This window comes from Mercenaria mercenaria, chromosome 13, assembly GCF_021730395.1.
Source record: "Mercenaria mercenaria strain notata chromosome 13, MADL_Memer_1, whole genome shotgun sequence".
Lineage (NCBI taxonomy): Eukaryota > Metazoa > Mollusca > Bivalvia > Venerida > Veneridae > Mercenaria > Mercenaria mercenaria.
Genome location: NC_069373.1, coordinates 9,228,366 through 9,250,794, shown reverse-complemented (window position 1 = coordinate 9,250,794; position 22,429 = coordinate 9,228,366). Strand labels below are relative to the sequence as shown.

Genomic DNA, 22,429 nt, shown 5'->3' with positions numbered 1-22,429 from the left:
AATAAATTCAAGAAATCTCCCTTGAGGTGTAAACTTCTTTCCTGTGAGGAAGTCAAGTTAGCCGAGTTACGAGGTCGGGGGTTCTACCAAGGTGCCCGCCCGTGCCCGAAATAATACCAGGGGAGGGGGCACATAGAGACTTCCACCACCTTGAAAGCTGGAAAGTCGCAATTCGACCTGTATGTGTCTAGGTGTGACTTTATGCTGAACCCAGCAAACACTTCACACAGTATCCTATGCCTAACTAAACATCTGATAACGACTGTTTGGGACTCGCTATATCCGATATTATTTCAAACAATGGGAAAATTGGTAATATGTTGTTTATTTCAAATAATTCTCTGTAACCTTCTTGTTTAAACAAAAATCAGAAAATGGCGAAACTCTGTCGTGACGTTCGTTATTGTTCCATATTTATACTGTTAAACGTGAATTCTACTGTACACATTGTTGTTCAAGTTTCAAAAAATGTCTCTGTTCAATTTTTGTTTTTGCAATATATGCATTGACCGTAATTTTTATTTTCTCTTCGATGAAAAAGCCCTCGAAAAAATGCTTTTCGGCGTAGCTATACTTCTTTTGGTAGATGGTCTTCCTTTGAACTCAGCCGCCATGTTCGAGGCATCAGGTCTTTTTGATATGTCTCTTTCAAGACAGAGCAATAGGTTTTGGATTACTGACTGAGACAAGGGCAATTCGAGGACGGTTGGTTCGAGATGAGACCTTGCCGAAATCTTCAGAAAGTCCTGAAGAGAGCTCTTAGGAATATCGGAAAATGCTTCAAACCGTTGACGTTTGATTTCCAAGGTAAGTATCGCGAATGCATACATATCTGCACATGTCACATACATTTGACCTTGAATAACTTCCGGAGAGAGATAGACAATGTCAGGTGAGAAGTATGCTGAACTTTCTGCTGGAAACACCGGAACCCTCGGCAAACAGCCTCCTGTCATCTTCACTTCACCTTTCTCAGATACCTAAAATAGTTTCAAACAAATATTGTACGTTTTGTATCAAATGCTGTTTAAAAGTAACACATTCGGTAATAGCGTTAGTTTTCAAACTTAAGAAAATGTTTTCTTTTGTTTGTTACTCTAAATACAAACTTAGTAGTTGAACTACTACATCCCTAACAGGGATTTTTGTGAATATCAGTTTTATTTTGCAAGATCCAGAAATATGTTTTACAGCACACTAAAACTGTTTTAGATGGTAGTAGGAACCATTGCACGTTTGCGATAATTGGTTAAATTTTGTCCTCATCGAGCTAACAGTCAGTCAAAACGTTGACTTTTGAACAGATGATCCAATATTAATTGCATTATTTCATTTTTTTAAAGAGATATCAAGGATAAATCTTGTCACTGTAAAAATGGACCAGTCAGTAGTGAATGAGTTGGTCCAAGTCGGTAGTCAGCAAGTTGCATATTTTTTTGTATGTAAAGATACTGTTACTGATGATAAAGTCGAACAGATGATAAAGTCGACCACCTTCACATTATTCAATCGGTTATTTATATAATTGAACATGTCGTCTAATAGCAACCACTTACAACACCAACTGGTGTAAACAAAAACAAAATTGGTGAATATTCTGTATAAATAAATGACTTACATTTGTCTGTTTAAAAAATATTTATCCAAAAATACTGGGGAAGAGGATGTTTTTTTTGTGCATGCTCACTGTCAACACATGAAGGCCTGACATTTGGTCACTTTTCATTACTTGAGCGGGAATGACTGTTGTAACATTTTTGGGAAAGTTTCAATATAATACTTTGGAGATTTTTTTTAATGACAAAGTTGTCGAATTTATCATCAGTCAACATTCTTACAGTCCCCATTTTACATACCCCTTTCAGGGCCTCACTTCTTGTGAGTTTGCTTACTAAATATAAATTTAAATTATGTCAATTATTCAGTAAGAGCTAAGCTTTATTTTGATACCAACCATTGATAACAATTTGCAGAAATAAAAAAGTTACAGGTAAAAAACCTTATTTTCTGTTCGAGTTTATCATCAGTACCAGTATAGAAAACACTTTGACTTTGCTTCCGTCAGAGCTGGCATCTAAAAGTTATATACTTTCATTAATTTCTAAGTACTTTAAAGATAAATAGCAAGATTGTCAAAATACATGCATACAATTAAGGTCTTTCATTACCGTTACAGTGTCCTTGGTCAGCTCCATATGTACCAAGCCCTTTGAATGAAGATACTGTAGTCCTGCAAGGATATCTTGTAGTATCTTTGTTGTATTAACGTCTGACATCGACTTCATGTAATTGCGGATTGAATACAATTTTCCAGAAAATATGAGTGCAGGTGTTGGGGTATCCCTCTGTTGGAACACTCCCAGAAATTCTGCTATGCAGACGTCGCTATGTAACAGACATCTGAAAATATTACTACAACATTGATTCTATCTATACGATTATTTGGAGGATTTGAACACGAAGCAAAAATAAAAGAGAACTCGGTCTGATCAAATCTATGTATTAATAGTAAAAGAGCAGTGCAATACTCTTCGCTTTTAAGATCCATTGTGTTTTAAAAACATAGTAGAGGTACAAGGAGAGATCAGTCATGATTATACGGTAAAAACATTATTTCACTGATGCACATGCAGTTTTACCATCAAAACCATAAAAGAACTTTAAATCACAGATTTTATTTTGTTAATACAGTCTTCAAAACTATGTTGACAGTTACCGAAAATGGAAATTGTTTGCTTGTTTTGGGTTTAACGCAGTTTTTCACTAGTATTTCAGGTATGTAGCGGCGGGCAGTTAACCTAACCCGTGTTCCTGGATTCTGTACCAGTATAAACCTGTTCTCCGCAAGTAACTGCCGAATTCCCTACATGAATTATCAGAGGTGGAGGACGAATGATTTCAGACACGATGTCTTTAAAATGACTGAAATACTGTTGAAAAACGGCGTTAAACCCAAAACAAACAAACAAACAAACAGTAAATTAAATTATGGCAATTTTCCATTTTCGGTAACTGTCAACATAGTTTTGAAGATTGTATTAACAAAATAAAATTTATGATTTAAAGTTTTTATACTCATAGAGAAAATTATGACGGAAACATTATAACCATAGGTGCTATGACCCTGTCAGTGGAAGTCTACTATAAGAATCGAACGTTTATCGTCAAAGAAAATTGAGAGAAAGTTAATATCCAGAGAAAGGCAGAGAAAAAAAAATACAAGGTTCCAAAACATAATAATAGATTTAAAACTATTTGACTTTTACAACAGTATAACTGACATCAGATACACACACATTAGAATGCATATTACTGTATTTTTATTATTCATACATATCAAATACACACATATCTAGAACTATTAAAGAAAAAAAAACACTCTAGAACTGCAAAAAAAAAATCCAATACCTTAGTCTGGCAACTTCTTGTGTAATGTTTTCAGCGTTGGCATCAGTTGAATAAATTTTAACAACCACATGTTGTGTCTCGCTACCTTTCTTTATTTCGCCTAAATGAACTGCAACAATATCAAAACCCTTTTAACATGTATTCTAAAATACATCTTCATTGTAACTAATGAATTGATAATAAAACATTTTCAATACACAACAGAAATCCTAGCGGTGGTATCCGCGACTCACTGTTTCAAATAATTTGTCCCTCTCCATTGTGAGTTCGAGCCTCACTTTGGGATTTAGAATTCTTCATGTGAACAAGCCATCCAGCTGGTGTACGGAAGGTTCGTGGTTCTACCTCGGTGACCGCTCATTATGAAATAATGCCCTGATTGGCACATGCGGTTTTCCTCTATCTATAAAAGCCAATAGCCAATATTCACCAGTATTGCCTGAAGCTTGTTGATGTTATAGATTTGATTGGACGCACTCATTATTAGCAGATTTGTCCGTTTGTTTTACGTTATTGAACTACTACAGTAATCTTGTTGAACTAACTTTTGAAATTTAAAAAAAAAATATTGTGCACTTTTTATGCAGTACCTTATAGATATTAATATAAAAGGAAATAGTACTACCTGCATGCCAAAGTCCATGTGGTGATTCCGAATGCAGCGCGCCTTGTTTTGTAGACGCGCTTTTCATCAGGTCTGCCATTGACGGTCGCTTTAACAGAGCTTTATGCCTGGACGTTGCAAGTGGTGCTACGTGCATTTTGACATCTTTTTCCTCGAAGTCATTTACAAAGAAATTTTCTTCTCCGTAATAAACTACTTCTCTTCTTATCTTTTCTATTCTAACCACCATGTCTACGTACTGAGATCGACACTTTTGCTCTTCCAAGATTTCGCGCTCGAATTTGTCCAGAAGTGTCATGTTTGAAATAATGAGACCAGGGATCTTGCTTTCAAGCCGTTTTATGTAGTTGTATGGTCGTTGTAAAAAGTCTTTCACAAACATTTCTAAGCGTTCATCTTTGTCCTTGATAATAGATTCAAGTAGCTTTTCTGATCGCTTTAGAGCCACTTTACCAGCATCGCGTTTGTATTCCTTCAGTTTCGTTTCATCATGTTTCTTTCTTATAGTTTTTGTCATGAAAAGTTTCAACCTGTATGCAAGTTTTTTTGGCACTTCGTTATCTAAGAGATCCTCTTCCTCAAAGTCTTCGATAGATCGGCACAAATTGTTCAGAAGAGAAACGCTTGTTGATCTTGAGAGAGACATGTTATCACTTTGAACAACATCATGTTCAACATCAGCGAGGTCGCTTTCTAGGTCGCACAAATTCAGTTTTGCTTCTCTAAATAATTTTCTTTCAAGCATTGGTATATACTGTGATTGTTCATCCCATTCTTCCAGTAGATCTGTCAAACGATCGTCGAAAGCGGTGTCAATGTGCCGCTTTATCCACTGCCACGTCCCAGAGGCATAATCCATATCGGGAAGTTCTCCCTCTTTTTTTCCCCAATTCGTGGTAAGTTTTGTTTTCGCTTGTGTGGTATGCAAGTAATTTCTTACCTAAAATCATACAATGCAAGCACGGAACCATATGCTTTTAAAATTGTGGGGTAAGACATGAAAGCAAATAAAAAAAATCCTCTGAAACATGTGTTCCCTCCCCTGTCAGAAATGTTTAGGACGGATATCTGAATGATACTGAAAGCTTTCAACAGACTGGAACAGACAAATTAACAAATTAAGAAAATGAAGTTAATCTCTAAAATGAAGTAAAACCGTAATTTATACATGAAATAAGCTAAATTACTGCTTTTATGCGCATCTAAAATATTAACGTAATGAAAAAGCATAGCCAGGGTCTTCCAGAACTTGAATAATAATCTGTACCATATTTCTACAACAGAACTCTCTATGCTGATTACAGTCATGAGCAATATTAAGTACTAGATTAAGTAATTTTAAATAGATAAAATGCCAATTACGTTCATCGTGTAATTATTCAGTTTGTCATTCTTTGTTCGTTTCAAATATTATACTATGGAAACTTTAAATATTTCAGTTACAGCTTTCGTTTATTAACTGTGTTTGCACCAAGTTAAAGATATAGACAGTTAAACTAAAGCTGGGTACATTCCATGAGTGATTGAAACGGGTTGTTACAAACTAAACAACGGCACAATTTCCACTTAGTCCCAATAAGTTATATAGCGTTACTTTTAACAGCACAGTAATTTACTTCGGCGGTATATTGTGCAAAGAAGAAATCTGAAATATATGGCTATAAAATAATGCAGAAGGACTGCTTTCCGTTGCTATAAAATTATTTTCATTTGGCCACATACTATGATATATGATAAGTATTTATGGAATTCCTGATGATACTTATTAACCGATTGTTAGAGAAATTATGTGTGCAATATTTTGACAAATAGGAAAGCCACATGTAACGAAAAAGTGCTTCTAATCCACGTGGAAGTGAAACAAACATTGTTTATTAGAACTATTAAATTTACTTATATCTGTAAGCAATTATACACCTGCTTTAAGATATATTAAGCTAGTAATGTGACGAAGGTCTGTATAAGTAACAATGATATAACCTAAACAAAAACATTATTTAACTTTCGAGGAGCCAGATACCATAATGCACCGTTACAACGGTGAAGAGAGCCACGGTGCGGGGCTTGTTGTAATTATACAAGACTTCCAATATTATTACAGCTAGCACCGTATCAAATAACTTGATAACTTGATAACTTTCTTTAATGCAAAGACTATGTCAAATAGAGAAAACAGTTCGGAGAGAATGCGTCATCCCTTCTTTAGAATTAAATATAGTGGGTTGAAGCAGTTAGTTTGTAGTTTAACGTGTAACCTTTCCTGTTACCTTCATATCATTTATTCATAAAACCGATAAAACGAACTATATACAAGTGCACAATACCTGGTGGCTTATATCTTCAACCGCTACTTCCATCTCGTTGTACAGAGATTTTATAACATCATCTGCTTTCTCTTTCAGAGTTTTTAACTTAGCTGACACTTCCTCCGTCTTCTTCTGTCTCTCTTTGTCTCCCATGTCAAGCCTGCGAACCATTGTTTTCAGGTAGTGCACGCTTCTTTGAAGCACGGTACCAACCCATCTTTAAAAATGTATGGTTTCATTTTATATTACGTAAATTCAATGATCAGGCATTCTGTATCTGTTACAACTGACTTTATCTGGAACGGATTAATTAATGAGAGCTCTGACTATTCCAACTAAAGTATAAGGGTCATTTAATGTCCTTTAATATCTGATATACGACCGGTGTTTACCTCTCATAAAGGAAGTGAAAATATGTGTAGGATGAACTTTTACGAGTTGCGGTCGGAACTTTTCATGCTCCTGTCTTTCCACGTTATCGTCTAGAAATTGGTCAGTTATTTTCAATTGTGTATACACGATAATTTTAGCGTTTTATCATTTAAACAAGGTAGGTGTTAGAGCTACCATTGACAATAGGCTGGGGGAACTGAGATCTGTAATAAATTCTGAATAAAACTCCAGCTTTTAGAGCACATTTTTCAATGATTGCCAAAAAGTTTTTCTAAAGCCTGCATATCCCGTTCAACCTTTTATAGCTGGCTTTTTCAGTTTAGGATGGGTAGCACAAGCGTGAGGGACAAACCTAGGCAACAATGGTTGCGAATGTTGACGTTTTTGTCAAAACAGATCGCAGAGTGATATTACAGGAGGTAGCTAATCAGTTTATGATCGGTAAAGCATGGGCACATCAAATTTTACATGCAAAATTAGATATAAGCAAGGTGAGTGCTAGTTGGTGGCCGAAATAGCTGACAGAAGACCAAAATGCATTCAGAATGACCAAAACAAAAGGATAATTTGGGCGTTGAACTGTATTGTCAATGGGGGTTGAAATGCGGGTTCATTTTTCTGAACCTGAAATAAAAGCGCAGTCAAAGCAATGGGAACGAGCCAGTTCTCCAACTCCCAAGAAGTTTAAGCTGTTTCCCTCTGCGAGGTTAAGTTGGCTGCTTTTGGAGATTCGCGTCTCATTTCAGGCCAAAAGGTCAAACTGTGCCTTTCAGATACCATACAAAAGTAATTTTGAAAAAGAAGTCCTTCTGCATGGCAATACCCCCTCTCATATTGCCTCATCTACAGTAGAACTTATCGACTCCTTCAACTGGCAATTGTTTTCCCACCCTCTGTACATCCCATTGTTTCCAGAACTGAAAGAGGGCTCGCTGGAAACAAATATGAGACCAGTACGGCTTTGATTTCAGCTGTCAATCGGTACCACAGTAGTAAGTCTACTTTATGGTTTGCAGAGGGAATACATAAGCACTTAGGTCGAATACTTTGAAAAAAGAATAAAAAGAATTTTGAAAATAGAAGAGATCTACTGAACAGATTTTGAGAAAGAGCGAAACGTGTGGATAATTTCCGACCGTTCTACGTAGCTGTGATAATCTTATCCACAAATACATTTCAAAGCAATTATCTCAGTCTAATTCTATTCAATAAACGAATATACCTGTATGAAGCTTTGATGCGTTTGTCAAGTGATACGTCTACAAGTTTCATTAATCCGTACAGCAAAGCGACATATTCGTCAGTAATATATCCTTCGTTAACATCTATCTCTCGCCGTGCATGGAAGGTGGAAAAGAACACAGCATTCGATGCATCGAAATCTGGCCAGGCCTTTGCAAGCTGTTTCAGAGCATTGTCCCGCACGGCTTTCTTTGATTCTGCTGGAACCATGTCCCAACGGTTGCATACAAACAAGGCAGCCTTTGGATTGAACTTGACCACATCATTGCTGCTTTTCTGGCTCTTGATTATTAGACTCATCAAATTCACCAGCTGTTTATATATCAATTTGTAATTTTATCAATAAATAAATAAAGACAATTTATACGAACAAATTACCATCACAATACACACCAGAACAAGTGCGACAGAGTCTAGCAGTCCAGGCGGGCGGGCATATTCTTATACTAAATCGAATCAGTTAAAACATATTAGTGCTGCTTTGGTGGAATTATTTAACAGGTGCATATATGTACTCAAATATTTGTTATCATGTCTCTAAAATTAGCAGTGAGTCTTTTAATCTAATTGAGAAAGGAAGGTACATATAGTATCTCTTTGAAAGTTAACTGAATCACGAGAATTGCAGCGGATTGATTTCAGAAAATCCTTCGTTAAAAAGTGATACAGAAAAAACAGAGTTATAACAATAATAAAATTTGTGAGAGCTACACTGGAAGCGTAAAAAGTAAGCAAACAAAATAATCAGACTTGGCTTGATCGAAATATTTATAGTAATGCAAGTATGTCATTTATCGAAAGACTTTTGTTTTGTTGGGTTTGAAATCACACCGACATGTAACTTAGGTCACATGGCGACCACACCGACATGTAACTTAGGTCACATGGCGACTTTTTGCAGACTTCAGTGGTGGATAAAAATCCAAGCTGCACAAATGAACGTTACTCCAGACACTAGAGAACACCTAAATAGAACTACCGATCTTTCGTAAACCATTTGAATGGCTTCCTCGTATCATTATTATTATCATTATTATTATTATTATTATTATTATACCAGATTTATATAGCGCCCTTTTTATGATATACACGTTCAAAGGCGCTTTACGTATAGCAAACGCAGCCACACAGGGCACGAAATTCATCATCTACTAGTACAGACACAGAGCTATCTGACTAGAGGGACAGAGTGAGATAAAGCCCCCAGAACAGATAGACAGAAATCTTTTTTAGATACAGGCTTGTCCGGCTAACTTAGCCTAGCTCTTTACGAATAGACAGCCTAGTTCTTTAACGAGCCCGGTGTATAGCACCGACACACGCGAAGCCGTCTTTCCTGGGAAGAATCAGTACAGGCTCTGGTTAGGTTGGAGACACTCAAGAGCATCTCAGAAATTTCCAGTGCCTGGACCGGGATTTGAACCCCGGACCTCTGGATTGACAGTCAAGCGTGTTACCACTAGACCACCGTCCCACCTCATAGGAAAGAATTATACACCAGAAGGAAGGTTTATAACAACCAATGGCGAGGAAAATCATTCGAAGTTTGCGACATTAACCATTCGGCCACAGATGTCTCTATTACATAAATGCAGATGTATATGAACGTTTTTATTTAAAAAGACTTACGCGATCTTCTGCGATGCCTAGTGCGTTGTCAGTCATGATGATGTACATAAATCCAAGTATCTGGTGATTCTTGATATATTCCATCAAATAGTTCTCTAAGAACTCGTTTTCTCCAATACCTGGAGTATCTACCAATACAAGACCAGACTGAAATAAGGAAGGGGTTTTATTGTCCAGTTTCATTGCAATATAATCCTCACAATAATGGAGCTATTTAAAGATATTTTTTCATATCAGTGGATTTTGTTTAAGAGTAAATAGTCGAGATATATTATATTATCAAAGAATATTATCAACATCTTTGAAAATGCAAATATTTGCCTGTTTTATGTGGTGTTCTTTTATAGCGCGCCGCTACGGCGTTGACATTGTAACGTAATAATAGTAATTGTGACGTACAAAAAGTGCAATAGTTGCATGATAACACACAGTTTCAGACTTCTTTTTAATAGGGGGATAAATCGGGTCGTGATGCAATATAAGATATGAGCCGTGCCATGGGAAAACCAACATAGTGGGTGTGCGACCAGCATGGATCCAGACCAGCCTGCGCATCCGCGCAGTCTGGTCAGGCTCCATGCTGTTCGCTTTTAAAGCCTATTGGAATTGGAGATAACTGTAAGCGAACAGCATGGATCCTGACCAGACTGCGCGGATGCGCAGGCTGGTCTGGATCCATGCTGGTCGCACACCCACTATGTTGGTTTTCTCATGGCGCGGCTCAATTATCATTTCCATATATTACGATAACTCACATAGAGCATTTTTATTGGAAGATACACTTGAATTTCTGCAACTTCATGTCCTTCTTTTCTTGAATTGTATATTTCCTGTTTGTCCTTTTCTTTTGTTACTTTGGAAAAGTAAGCTCTCTGTTGTAATAATTCCAGTCCTTCCTTATCGAGGTTTGGGATTGGCATCGTCTCGCCATTTTTATACACAATCTTTGCACACCTGTATGGGTTATACTTTATAACTGTGATGCATGATGTGCACGGAAGCATGTGGGAGGGTAGGATTTCCTCCCCAAGCAGTAAGTTCAGGAGACTAGATTTGCCTGCAGAGGATTCACCTGCAAATTCATAGTTACATATTTTTTGTATCTTCTCAAGTATTTACAAAGTTTCTCTGACAGGAACCATCACGTACAAAACCAGTTCAACATTAAATAATATTTTGGTTCATAATGTTCTTAGTTATTTTTTTGTTATGTCTCTAACATATTAAACATTTTCAATATACATCGTATAATTTCAGTTTGAGTTTCTGTTTTAATTTTGTAGTAAAAATACTGGACCTCGATATTTGCTTTTAAACGTTGTACGTACAAAACGAATAAACTAGAGATTTTGATAAATGTTTCAAATATAAAACGTTACTTATATTCAGTGTTATTACCGGAAACAAGAATAACACATTCCTTTTCTTTAAGACTTGCTATTCTTAGGTCACAGTCTTGTCGTATATCATCAGTGGAACCATCCTTGTTCAGTAAATCTTCCATCAGTTCTTGGCGTCTTGTTGCTCGTACCATAGAACTTGGTGGAAATATGTTCTTCACGTCTTTTATTATTCGAGATAAATGCTCTTTTTTCTTAGCATCGTTTCCGCCTATCGCTTTTATTTGAGTATCCATCTATGTAACACAAGAGGATATTGGTACATCACAAATTTATACAAAAATGAATAGTTTCTTCAAATGGTATCGACCAACACCTCAGTTACATACACTGCACGCAGCGGACCCGTATACATTCCTATGCGTATAACAACCGCTGTGAAGTGTTCAAAATATATGTTGTAAAGCGTTTGTTTAAACTATCTATATAAAATCAGAATGTGAAAATGTGTTTAGCCCAAGCAATTGTCGTGATTTTGTTTTACGTATTATACTATGATATTTGTATACTGTGTGTGCTGTATGAGAACAAAATTAATATTAAACTTTACCTTCAACTTAAGATTTCCCTCGTTCATAAGCGTCATGTGACATTTCAGCCTTGTTTGTATTTCTTCGACAGAATCTAGTTCATCTATATTTATTCCATGTTCTTCAGCCAATGTCATCGCCTCGATTACATCATCTATACCATTTATGACATCGAGCGTCAGTGCTGTCACATCCTCATCGCCGCCAGTAAAGGAAGCAGTTTTATCACCAACCTCGGTCGTCATTATTACTTTTATCCTGCACTTACTGAAAACACAATATAAACGTATGTGTATACATGTTTTACGGACAGCTGTATATGGTGTAATATTTGTTGATTTTCTATTTCACTTTAAAATTGACTTTTCAAACTAATTCTGAAATAACATAACAGAAAACACAACACAACTAGAACCATTATGAACATAAGGTTACCTACCGCTCGTTAAGAGTTGTAATAAAAACATTATACAAGATAGAATAAATATCGACATGTCATGAAAATGTGAAATTTCTTTCAGTCGAGTGTACTTTATTGTATACAAATACACACTCTCTGACTAACAGAAACCTAAGTTATCCCGTATATTAAATACTTGGGTCATTCCATCTATTCTGATACTTACCCACATCACTATAAAATCAATCCTGAATATCGATAACAATCATCACTTGAATACCAGTACTGAAACATATACATATAACAAGTCCTGAATGCTAACATAGAGTTGAGCTAATTATCACATTAATAGAAGTCCTTCTCTTGAATTACAGTTATGCATTGCCACATGAATATAAAGAAATAATCATCACTTGAATACCAGTTATGAATTGTAACATGGCCATATATAATAATCATCACTTTAAACAAGCCCTGAATGATAAAACAGACACAAAATAGAAACAATCATCACGAATATCAGTCCTTCACCCGAGTGCTTGTCGTGAATTGCAATATGAAGATATAGAGATAAGTTTCACTAGTCTTGAATAGTAACGTAAAACAAATAAAAATACCCATCACTTAAATTCTTGTCCTTATTGGTAACATATAACATGTAAAAATAATCAAAGTCCTGAATGGAATTATAAACATAAATAATGAACTACCACTTGAATACAAGTTCTGAATAGTAACATAAACATATGAGAATTATCACTATAACATTAGATACCTTTCTTTTGAATAAAAGTCCTGAATTGCAAAATAAACATATAGAAACAATCATCACGTTAATACAGTCCTGAATGGTAACATACATAACTAGAAAAGCACCAAATATCAGTCCTGAATGATAACATATATAAATAGAAATACCACCATCGAAATACCTGTGCTGCCTGCATGGTAACATACATAAATAGAAATTGCACCATCGAAATATATGTGCTGCCTGCATGGTAACATACATAAATAGAAATTGCACCATCGAAATATATGTGTTGCCTGCATGGTAACATACATAAATAGAAAGTGCACCATCGAAATACCTGTGCTGTCTGCATGGTAACATACATAAATAGAAATTGCACCATCGAAATATATGTGCTGCCTGCATGGTAACATACATAAATAGAAATAGCACCGCCAAAATATATCTGTCCCGCATATATAGAAATAGCACCACTGAAATACCAGTCCTGAATGGTAACATACATAAACAGAAATAGCACCACCGAAAATCATGTCCTGAATGGAAACACACATAAACAGAAAGAGCTCCACCAAAATACCAGTCCTGTATGGTAACATGCATAAATAGAAATAGCCCCACTGAAATACCTGTCCTGAATGGGAACATACATAAATAGATAGCACCATGGAAATACCAGTCTTGACTGGCAACATACATAAATAGAAGAACCATCATCGAAATACCAGTCCTGAATGGTAACATACAAAAATAGAAATAGCACCGCCGAAATACCAGTCCGAAATGGTAACATACAAAAATAGAAATAGCACCGCCGACATATCAATCCTGAATGGTAACATACATAAATAGAAATAGCACCACCGAAATACCAGTCCTGAATTGTAAGACACATAAATAGAAATAGCACGCCGAAATACCATTCCTGAATGATAACGCACATAAATAGAAATAGCACCGCTGAAATACCAGTCCTTAGTGGTAACACACATAAATAGAAATGGCACCACTGAAATACCAGTCGTGAATAGTAACACACATAAATAGAAATAGCACCGCCGAAATACCAGTCCTGAATGGTAACACACATAAATAGAAATGGCACCACTGAAATACCAGTCATGAATGGTAACACACATAAATAGAAATAGCACAGCCGAAATGCCAGCCCTGAATGGTAACACACATAAATAGAAATAACATCGCCGAAATACCAGTCCTGATTGGTAACATACATAAATAGAAATTATAGCACCGTCGAAATACCAGTCCTGAATGGTAACACACATAAATAGAAATAGCACCGCCGAAATACCAGTCCTGAATGGTAACACACATAAATCTACTTCTTCTTCTCGTTCGCGACTACACTGTCAGACCAGTAGCCTCCAAGAAACCTGTGGTTTGCCGCAGATCCTCAATGCCTCCATACAGTTTCTGGTGGATTGAGGTATCTATCGGCCAAGTCCCAGCTCGCTCCTGGTCATGCCTTTTTCATCTCTGAAGTATATGCTCCGCAGTCAGATCTTCTTCACCACATGGACAAGTTGGCGATGATGCCAGTCTGTATTTCTTGTACATGTGAGCATTGAGCTTGTTGTGCCCTGAGCGGAGCCTGACCATCATCACGTGTTCAGACCGATCAAGGAGATGAAAAACATCCTCCATTCTTGGTCTAGTTAGTGCCTTGATGATGGTGACTTTCTCCTTATAACTCACAGGTTCTGTTGGTTGTTCTGACTGAGCTCCTAGCTTAGCCAGTTTGTCTGCCTCTTTACTGCCTGCAAGTCAACAATGGGATGAAATCCACTGAAGTGCTACTTTTCAGGTTACACTCAACCTCTGCATTCTCCTGGCTAGCTGCGGAGCTTTATTGTTGATCAGAGCTTCCACGACAGACAGTGCATCTGTGAGAAAGACGACTGAGGAGCTTTCCTCTGCCGAATCTTCAACCATTGAGACGGCCTTCTTGAGTGCTTCAGCCTCTGCCTTGTAATTGCTCAGTGTTTTCCTTTGGCTGCATGTAGTGTTTCTTTCTTGCCAGATGGGTATTGAATGAAAACTCTTGCTCCTCCTCCTCCATCTTTGACGGCGCAGGTGGCTGATCCGTCTATATAGACATGAGTCCATTATTCCAGAGGATAGTCTTCATTGATCATAGCAAGTGTGAGGCTCTTCCGAATGCCTTCATCCTCTTGCTTCCCGTGGTCAAGACGAGGAACAGCAAGTCTCACAGTCACTGAGGACAGATCATTCGCAAGTGGGTTTATAATGTCATCACTACCTAGCGGAGTCGTTGGTATGTTCAGCTCAGTTTTGAACTCTCGGTTGAGTTTCTTTGCCTCATGAACGAAGCTGCTACGTTTGAGCCGATTTTTTGGTGTAGCCATCTAGCTTGGCTTTCATGGAATGGTAAGACCTGAACTTCTCTGCTTGAAGCAGGACCTTTGCATGTCTCCTGTATTGTAACGGCTGTGTACCTGTTAGCTTCTCCATGAATGAGATTGGAGTAGACTTTGTAGCACCTGTCAAGATCCGCAATGCTTGGTTCTGAACCTTGTCTAAAGCCTGTTGGTTAGTTTCGGCAGTAGTGGACCAGGCAGATGAGCTATACTCTAAATGGGGTCTCACTGTTCCCTGATATACTGTCTTGAGTATTTGCTTATTTGCTCCCCCACGTTGTTCCAGCAAGTTTGCGCATCATGGCAAGCTTCCTACGGGCCTTTCCTTCTGCTTGACTAATGTGGAGCTTCCAGGTTAGCCGTTTGTCAAAGGTCACTCCAAGGTATTTTGCCTCGTCTGCTTCAATCGGCGAAGTATTTTCAATCTTGATTTTACCCGCCCTCTGCTTCTACGACAGGGAGAATAGTGTGGTGGACGATTTCACTGTATTGATCGATACACACAAATCTTCAGCCCAAGCTGAAAGCTTGTTGATAGCTTCTTGCATCCTGTATGTGGCTGTAGTGGCATGTTCTTCCTTACACCATATCACCAGATCGTCAGCGCAGAGAGCAGCCGTAACTCCTTTCGTTAGTTCAGACACCAGATCCTTGATGAAAAGCAAGACGGGTGTTGGGGATAAGACTCCGCCTTGTGGGACACCATGACGCAACAGGAACTTCCTACTGCTGGCATGTTCTAAACTGACTCTTGCTCTCCTGTTGTGGCGGTATGACTTAATCTACCTCAGCATGTGACCTCCTACTCCAGTCCTCATCAGTTTGACGAGGAGTCAATCAGTCCGGACTTTGTCAAATGCTCTCTGCAGATCAATCCATGCTGTAAGCACAACCTTCTGCTCTTGGAAGGCGTCCTCTATCTCTTGCGATAGATAAGTGGTCTGGTCCTCAGTGGAGCGGAATTGTCTGAAGCCAGAAGCACCGTCGAAATACAAATCCTCAATGGTTACACACATAAATAGAAATGGCATCACCGAAATACCAGTTCTCAATGGTAACACACATAAATAGAAAAGCATCACCGAAATACCAGTCCTGAATGGTAACACACATAAGTAGAAATAGTGTCACCGAAATACCAGTCCTACATGGTAACACACATAAATAGAAATAGTGTCACCGAAATACCAGTCCTGAATGGTAACACACATAAATAGAAATAGCACAGCCGAAATGCCAGTTCTCAATGGTAACACACATAAACAGAAATAACACCGCCGAAATACCAGTCCTGAATGGTAACATACATAAATAGAAAAAAAAACACCGCCGAAATACCAGTCTTGAATGGTAACACACATAAATAGAAATAGCACCACTGAAATACCAGTCCTGAATGGTAACACACATAAATAGGAAAAACACCACCGAAATACCTGTCCTGAATGGTAACACACATAAATAGAAAAAACACCGCCGAAATACCTGTCCTGAATGGTAACACAAATAAATAGAAATAGCACCACTGAAATAACATTCCTGAATGGTTGCTTACATAGATACTACTGAGATACCAGTCCTAAACGGAAACTTAAACGTAAAAAAGTAATCTTCATATACATATGTTTAATGAAGAGCAAAACAACTGAATTGCACTTTACAAAATGACTGTAAATAGTCACATATATTGTAATTAAGATATGTATTAATTTTGGCTGTTGTGAAACAGAAGAAAAAACACCCGTCTTCAGTAAATGTACGTCATAATTATAACACTATATATAACTAATAGTTTTTTGCGTCCAGTTAAGGGTTATATTTGATTTTTCGTGTCAAAACCTGTTGTGAAAATACAACCTTGATGTATTTGCAATTAAGTTAACAAAGGACGTTAAAATATCAACCTATAATATTTCTACTTCCTGATCAATATACCAGTGTTCACACGAGTTTAAATATTTTGTTTTACAAAATATTATCACAGAAAAACATCTTTAAAATGAGTTTCCTTTATTAATAGTTTTAAAAATATCCAAGTTTCCAACACTCAAACTTGCACTTGAAATTAATTTAAATATAACATCCGCATTTATGCTTCAGTTTCAATGGGTGTTAAACTAACCAAAAGGAAACGGTTTACCTTGAAATCTTGAATATAATTTACTTTAAACGGTTGACGTATTATATTATGGTACGCGCAAATACAATAAAGTATTCTTTCGTAAGGCAATATTACTATTTTGTCTTTTGTTTGGCAATATTTTCCAAACGGTTTCGCACATGAATTTTACAAAGAATACAGAAAGAAAATTACATATCATGTGCATAATCTAGTCTTTCAAAGATCATACATTAACCGCATTAGGTTGGGCAGAGATTTAGTTTCGCCATTAACTGATGAGAAGATCATGTTTACAGGGTATAATATAAAACAAGATTGCGTGTTACAACATTACGTAAGGTGTTACACCTGGTGACATACCTGTTCACACTACTCACCGGTATAAGACTTTTTGTTGGGTTTAATGTCACACCGACACAATTATAGGTCATATAGCGAGTTCCAGCTTTTGATGATGCAGGAAGACCCAAGTTGCCCCTCCGTGCATTATTTCATCAAGGGCGGGCACCCGGGCAGAACCACTGACCTTCCATAAGCCAGCTGGATGGCTTCATCACATGTAGAATTCAACGCCCCGAGCGAAGCTCAAGCCCACATCGGTGAGAGGCAAGTCTTGATTTGAATGAACCCACATCTTGGAGGGGCAAGTGCTCTTAACAGCACCACGGAGGCCCACGGTATAAGACTTAGATATATCATAATCATATGTGCGCTATATATATATATATATATATATATATATATATATATATATTTCAAAGCAAGCTATAAATCCTTGATACAGTAAACAAAGTTTCTAGTGCCCTAGATATTTAAGCAATATATTTCACGTTACTTAACAACATTCTCGCGTTTGTTGATAAAATCAGAACGTCAATATTTTCAGTTCATTCATTTTACATCTACCCATATAAAAAGGTCGCAAAATACACGTGAATATTTTGTTGTTATCTGTGTGTAGTTATTTCGTATTCATTTATGGTTATTATGACAGTAGTTTCGTTTGGTTGATGTTATATTTTTGTAATTATTATTCTGCCTCGTAACGCAGTGCTCTTGTTTAAATTCTAGTCTAAGACATCTGTGTGTATTTTTGTTGAGTTCTTCGAAGTAATTTTACATAGGTCAAAAATAAGTTGTTTCTGATACATAAGAAGGACAATAATCATTGATAATGTAGTTAAAGTGACATTGAATTAGCTAGCATGTGAAAATAGATAATAACACGTTCTCCAAATGACAGGAGGCACATTGATTTGATATTTTAATGTCTTAATGAACTATTGATCGACATTAAGATATTTCGGAAAAATAATCTATAAAAAATCAATGAATATATTAATAGAGGACAAGGACTCCTGGCGTGTGGTAATGATCAAATTGTGAAAAACTATTACATATTAAGAAAAGAAGAATGCACGTTTGTATAGGACGTATTGCCTATATTATATGCGTACTTCTTTTAAACATTTTAATACAAAGACACGGTATCGCCTAATCGTGCTGTGTCATTTTGAAAGATACATGATAACTGAGAGGCATTTTGTGCCCATCATTGTTTTTCCTTTTTTTGGCGGGTTTGAGGGGGGGAGGGGGGCGTGATAGGGGGGGGGGGGGGCACTTAGAGTTGCCCTTGTCCGTCCGGCTGTTCAAATTGGTGTCGTGCTTATCTCAAAAACGTTTTAACTTAGAGTCATCAGAGCTCACAGGATTGCTATTCAAACTGGCATTTTTATTAGGATTTCACACAGGCATATCAGAGTTATGGCCCTTGACTTAGTCAAAATTAGGCATAAAAAGGGACTAAAAGTTTGTGTCGCATTTATCTCAAATCAATGAAGAATTATAAGACATTACTGGAATATTATTCAGCATGCTAATTTGTCTTTTGGGGGTTTTCGTTAGTGGGCGTAATTCATTAAGCCAGATCAGAGTTATAGCCCTTGATTTAAAAGTTTGTATCGCACGTATCTTACAATGCATTTGACCTAAGGTCATGAAACATCAAAGGACTGTTATTCATCATGTGAAGTTGTGCAGCTGGATATTTTTTTCCAGATTCCTGTCAATCAGAGTTATGGCCTTAAATTGTCGAAAATATGCGTAAAGACATACAAGTTGCTTTTAGGTGAAGTTGTGCACCTGGTATTTTGTCTGCGATTCCACACAAACAGACCAGAATTATGGTCATTCACTTAGTGAAAAATACGCATAAAGTGCTTAAAAGGTTGCATGATTACATATATTTAAAAAAAAATATTCACATACAAGAAGAAAACTATTTAGAAATATCTTTCAACTTTCGAATTTGTGGACCTAAGTTTTTGATTGATTGATTGATGATTGATTGGTTGATTCATTGATTGATTGATTGATTTCACCCTGCGAGACCAAATTTACGGCCCTTGACTTAGTCTAAAATATGCGTTAATAGCATTTTAAAAAGTTTGTGTCCGTGTATCTCAAAATGTAATTGACCTGGAGTCGATTGTTATGTAGCATGTAAAGTTGTGCACTTTGTGTTCTGGTTGAGATTTCAACCAAGCAGACTAGAGTTTTTGTCATCGATGACATGAAGTGGGGACACCAATGTCCTAGGGACACACATCTACTTTAAAGTTGTAACAACACGTTTATGCAAAAAATGATAGAGTTATCAACAATGAAATAACACGTAACACCAGTGCGAATTTTTCAATTTTTCACTGTACGGTCAAACTTGCTGGAGAGAACACTACTTTTTATTTTTTTTTATTAAGAGATCATTTGCATTAAGAGATAAGTGTTTAAGTTCCTTTCATGTGTTGTTAAGATGATTAAAGGCTACGTTTTGCGCTTCCCCTAAGTGGCCTCTTTATGCAAGCTGTGGTGTAAACACCCATCATACATGAATCGACCAAATAGTCATCCGGATTTAATATCGGAGACTGTGGGTTACGAACTCTTCCTAGTAATCATAACTGGTCGAAATTCGTCTGTAGTGTTATATCATGAGCAAGTCCGCTCAGTTCCAATTTAAACAACTGAAATACTTAAGGTAGTGGACGGCCATATCCGTTTGCTGCCATATTTTCCGTATGCGATTTCGGCATTCTCCGCTTGTTATGAAAAAAGTTTTTGCTATGACCGAAGGAATCCGACATCGAATACGGAGAATGCCGTGCGTCAGTACAAGGGAAGATACTTCAGTATACTACACAATTTGAGTACGATATGTATTACCTATCTTGAATGATTAATTTTCAAGGGACGTTGACAGTTTGGTAGTGTTTCGACGGCTGTCTTTTCTTTGCATAAATGGTGGATGCAGCGGCTTTTTTTTTCAGAAGATCATGTGATATTGGAAAGGCCTAAGACCCCGACCAGAATAAAAAAGACACACACATATTATGTATTTACAGAAAAGATCGACATATAACTATTTCAGCAACTTTTCCTTCTCTTGTTCTGAGGGGTAATGTTTTCAAGAAGCACTTAGACTGGAAATTTGAATAAGTCACCAAACACTTTCATTATACACAGGCCGTTCAATCAAAGGAATAAGTTTCGACCACGGAATAAAGGGAAACAGCTCAACAGAAAATACTGACAAAATTTTCAAAATGCCGAAAAAAAGGTTAGGACAAGACTTCTATTTAAAGGTCCATTACTAAGGGAAAGTGAGTTGGCAATTTTTTTCATAGCCAGTGCATAGACCTCTGCAATACACTAAATAATGAAGATTGGCAGGTCAAAATTTACAGAAGGTCTTTGGAACTCAAAGAAATGTATGTGTATTATGTTGAAATTTCAATGAATCGACAGAATCACCCCCCAGGTCTTTTTAACTTTCTTCATACTTCATAGAAAAATAATTGTACATACACTGCGATTTATTTCGAATTTCTACATACCAACTTTCATTTTCCAATAAAATGAAATAGTTTCTGTGCTTTTTAAAAGAAATTAAAATGTTCACTTTCCTTAGTATTGGACCTTTAAGACACAGATAAATATTGTCTTCTTTGAAAATTTCGTTACAGAGTTGAACATAATGCTGGTGTCCTGGTCTATAAAGGATGTGACTTCATTGAATGTTAGGGACTGCGCGTGCGCACTACAGTTTTCGCTCTAGAAGCACGAACAACTTGAAAAGCAATGTTCAAAGCAGCACTTTGTATGTGTAAATCTAAATATATTCATACAGTCTGATCATGTGTACATATATTCACAAATAAGTGCAAGATGTAATCCAAAGAAACAGATACAAACAAACAACGACCTTGGAACAGACAGAGGCAAAGCATGTTCTGGGGCGTTTAAACTGGCGTCTAATCTCATTTTTAAAAGCCGTCATGTTCCTATACTACAAGACAACGTAAATAAAATTTGATCCATTGAATACAGTGTCATTAAAATTGAAGACATGAAAATTTACATATGTTACATAATTATATGGTTATTTTTCAGACTCAGTGTTTTGTTCACAGGAGATAACTCCTGAAGCTATTCAAATTTTGTGTAATTATGACCCTTTCCCTCTCAAAACACTGATAATTAGAGCCAAGAAAGACGGTCAGAATATACGAGAAATAATTTTAAAAAGGTTTATATTTTTAAATGTCTTATGCTAGAAATCATATCTACCAAGTCTCACCATAAACTGTGTAAATGCATCTGAGTCGTCGGGTTGTGACCTCTCTGGTCGTTTAAGTGACCATTTTTAGTACAAGACACCGATAGGACAGAACGTGTTATTTGGGCAGATGCCATTTGTGTTTCAAAGTAAAACGAATAAACAGGGAGGTCAAATGTACGATTATCACATGTAGTCCGTATCCAGAACATGTTTTGTTCATAGGAGAAATCTCCTGAGGCTATTCAAATGTTGTGTAATTATCACATATAAAGAGGAAATTAACTGATACAGTAAAGCGAAAACATAGAAAGTTAAAACAATGTTAAAGAAATATGTCTGTAATAAAGTAACACGCACTCATAGCAGTATAAACACTTATCTGTGCACAAATCTCATTGTTCTCAACTATTTTAAAGTGTGATTAAAAGTTCACATTTCAATCTTTGTTTGCTTTTGAAATTACAATATGAATTAAATATGCCAGACTATGCTATTACTCACATAGTAAAGTCTTTAGGGATTTTTTTTTATCAATATACTCTTTGCGCTCCTGCCATGTACCTATTTCGAACTAACCCCTGTTTTGGGTTTAATTTAGTT

At 36.7% G+C, this 22,429-nt stretch overlaps 1 protein-coding gene across 6 annotated transcripts; it reads right to left on the bottom strand.

The window, feature by feature from the left end:
- Positions 1-306: 306 nt before the first annotated feature.
- Positions 307-17,208, bottom strand: LOC123529918 (uncharacterized). 6 transcript variants are annotated; one of them, XM_045310508.2, is made up of 12 exons: positions 16,994-17,208; positions 12,160-12,218; positions 11,554-11,800; positions 11,002-11,239; positions 10,359-10,675; positions 9,604-9,750; positions 7,955-8,286; positions 6,358-6,556; positions 4,034-4,973; positions 3,409-3,517; positions 2,169-2,400; positions 307-980 (listed from the first exon to the last, which is right to left on the bottom strand). In XM_045310508.2, the coding sequence occupies exons 3-12, from the start codon at positions 11,776-11,778 to the stop codon at positions 519-521; spliced, it is 3,201 nt and encodes a 1,066-aa protein (XP_045166443.2). In that variant the 5' UTR covers positions 11,779-11,800; positions 12,160-12,218; positions 16,994-17,208; the 3' UTR covers positions 307-518. The 6 variants fall into 6 exon arrangements, with proteins under 6 accessions (XP_045166443.2, XP_045166447.2, XP_045166445.2 ...); XM_045310512.2 differs by having other exon boundaries at positions 17,025-17,208; XM_045310510.2 differs by lacking the exon at positions 16,994-17,208 and adding an exon at positions 16,575-16,919.
- Positions 17,209-22,429: the final 5,221 nt, after the last annotated feature.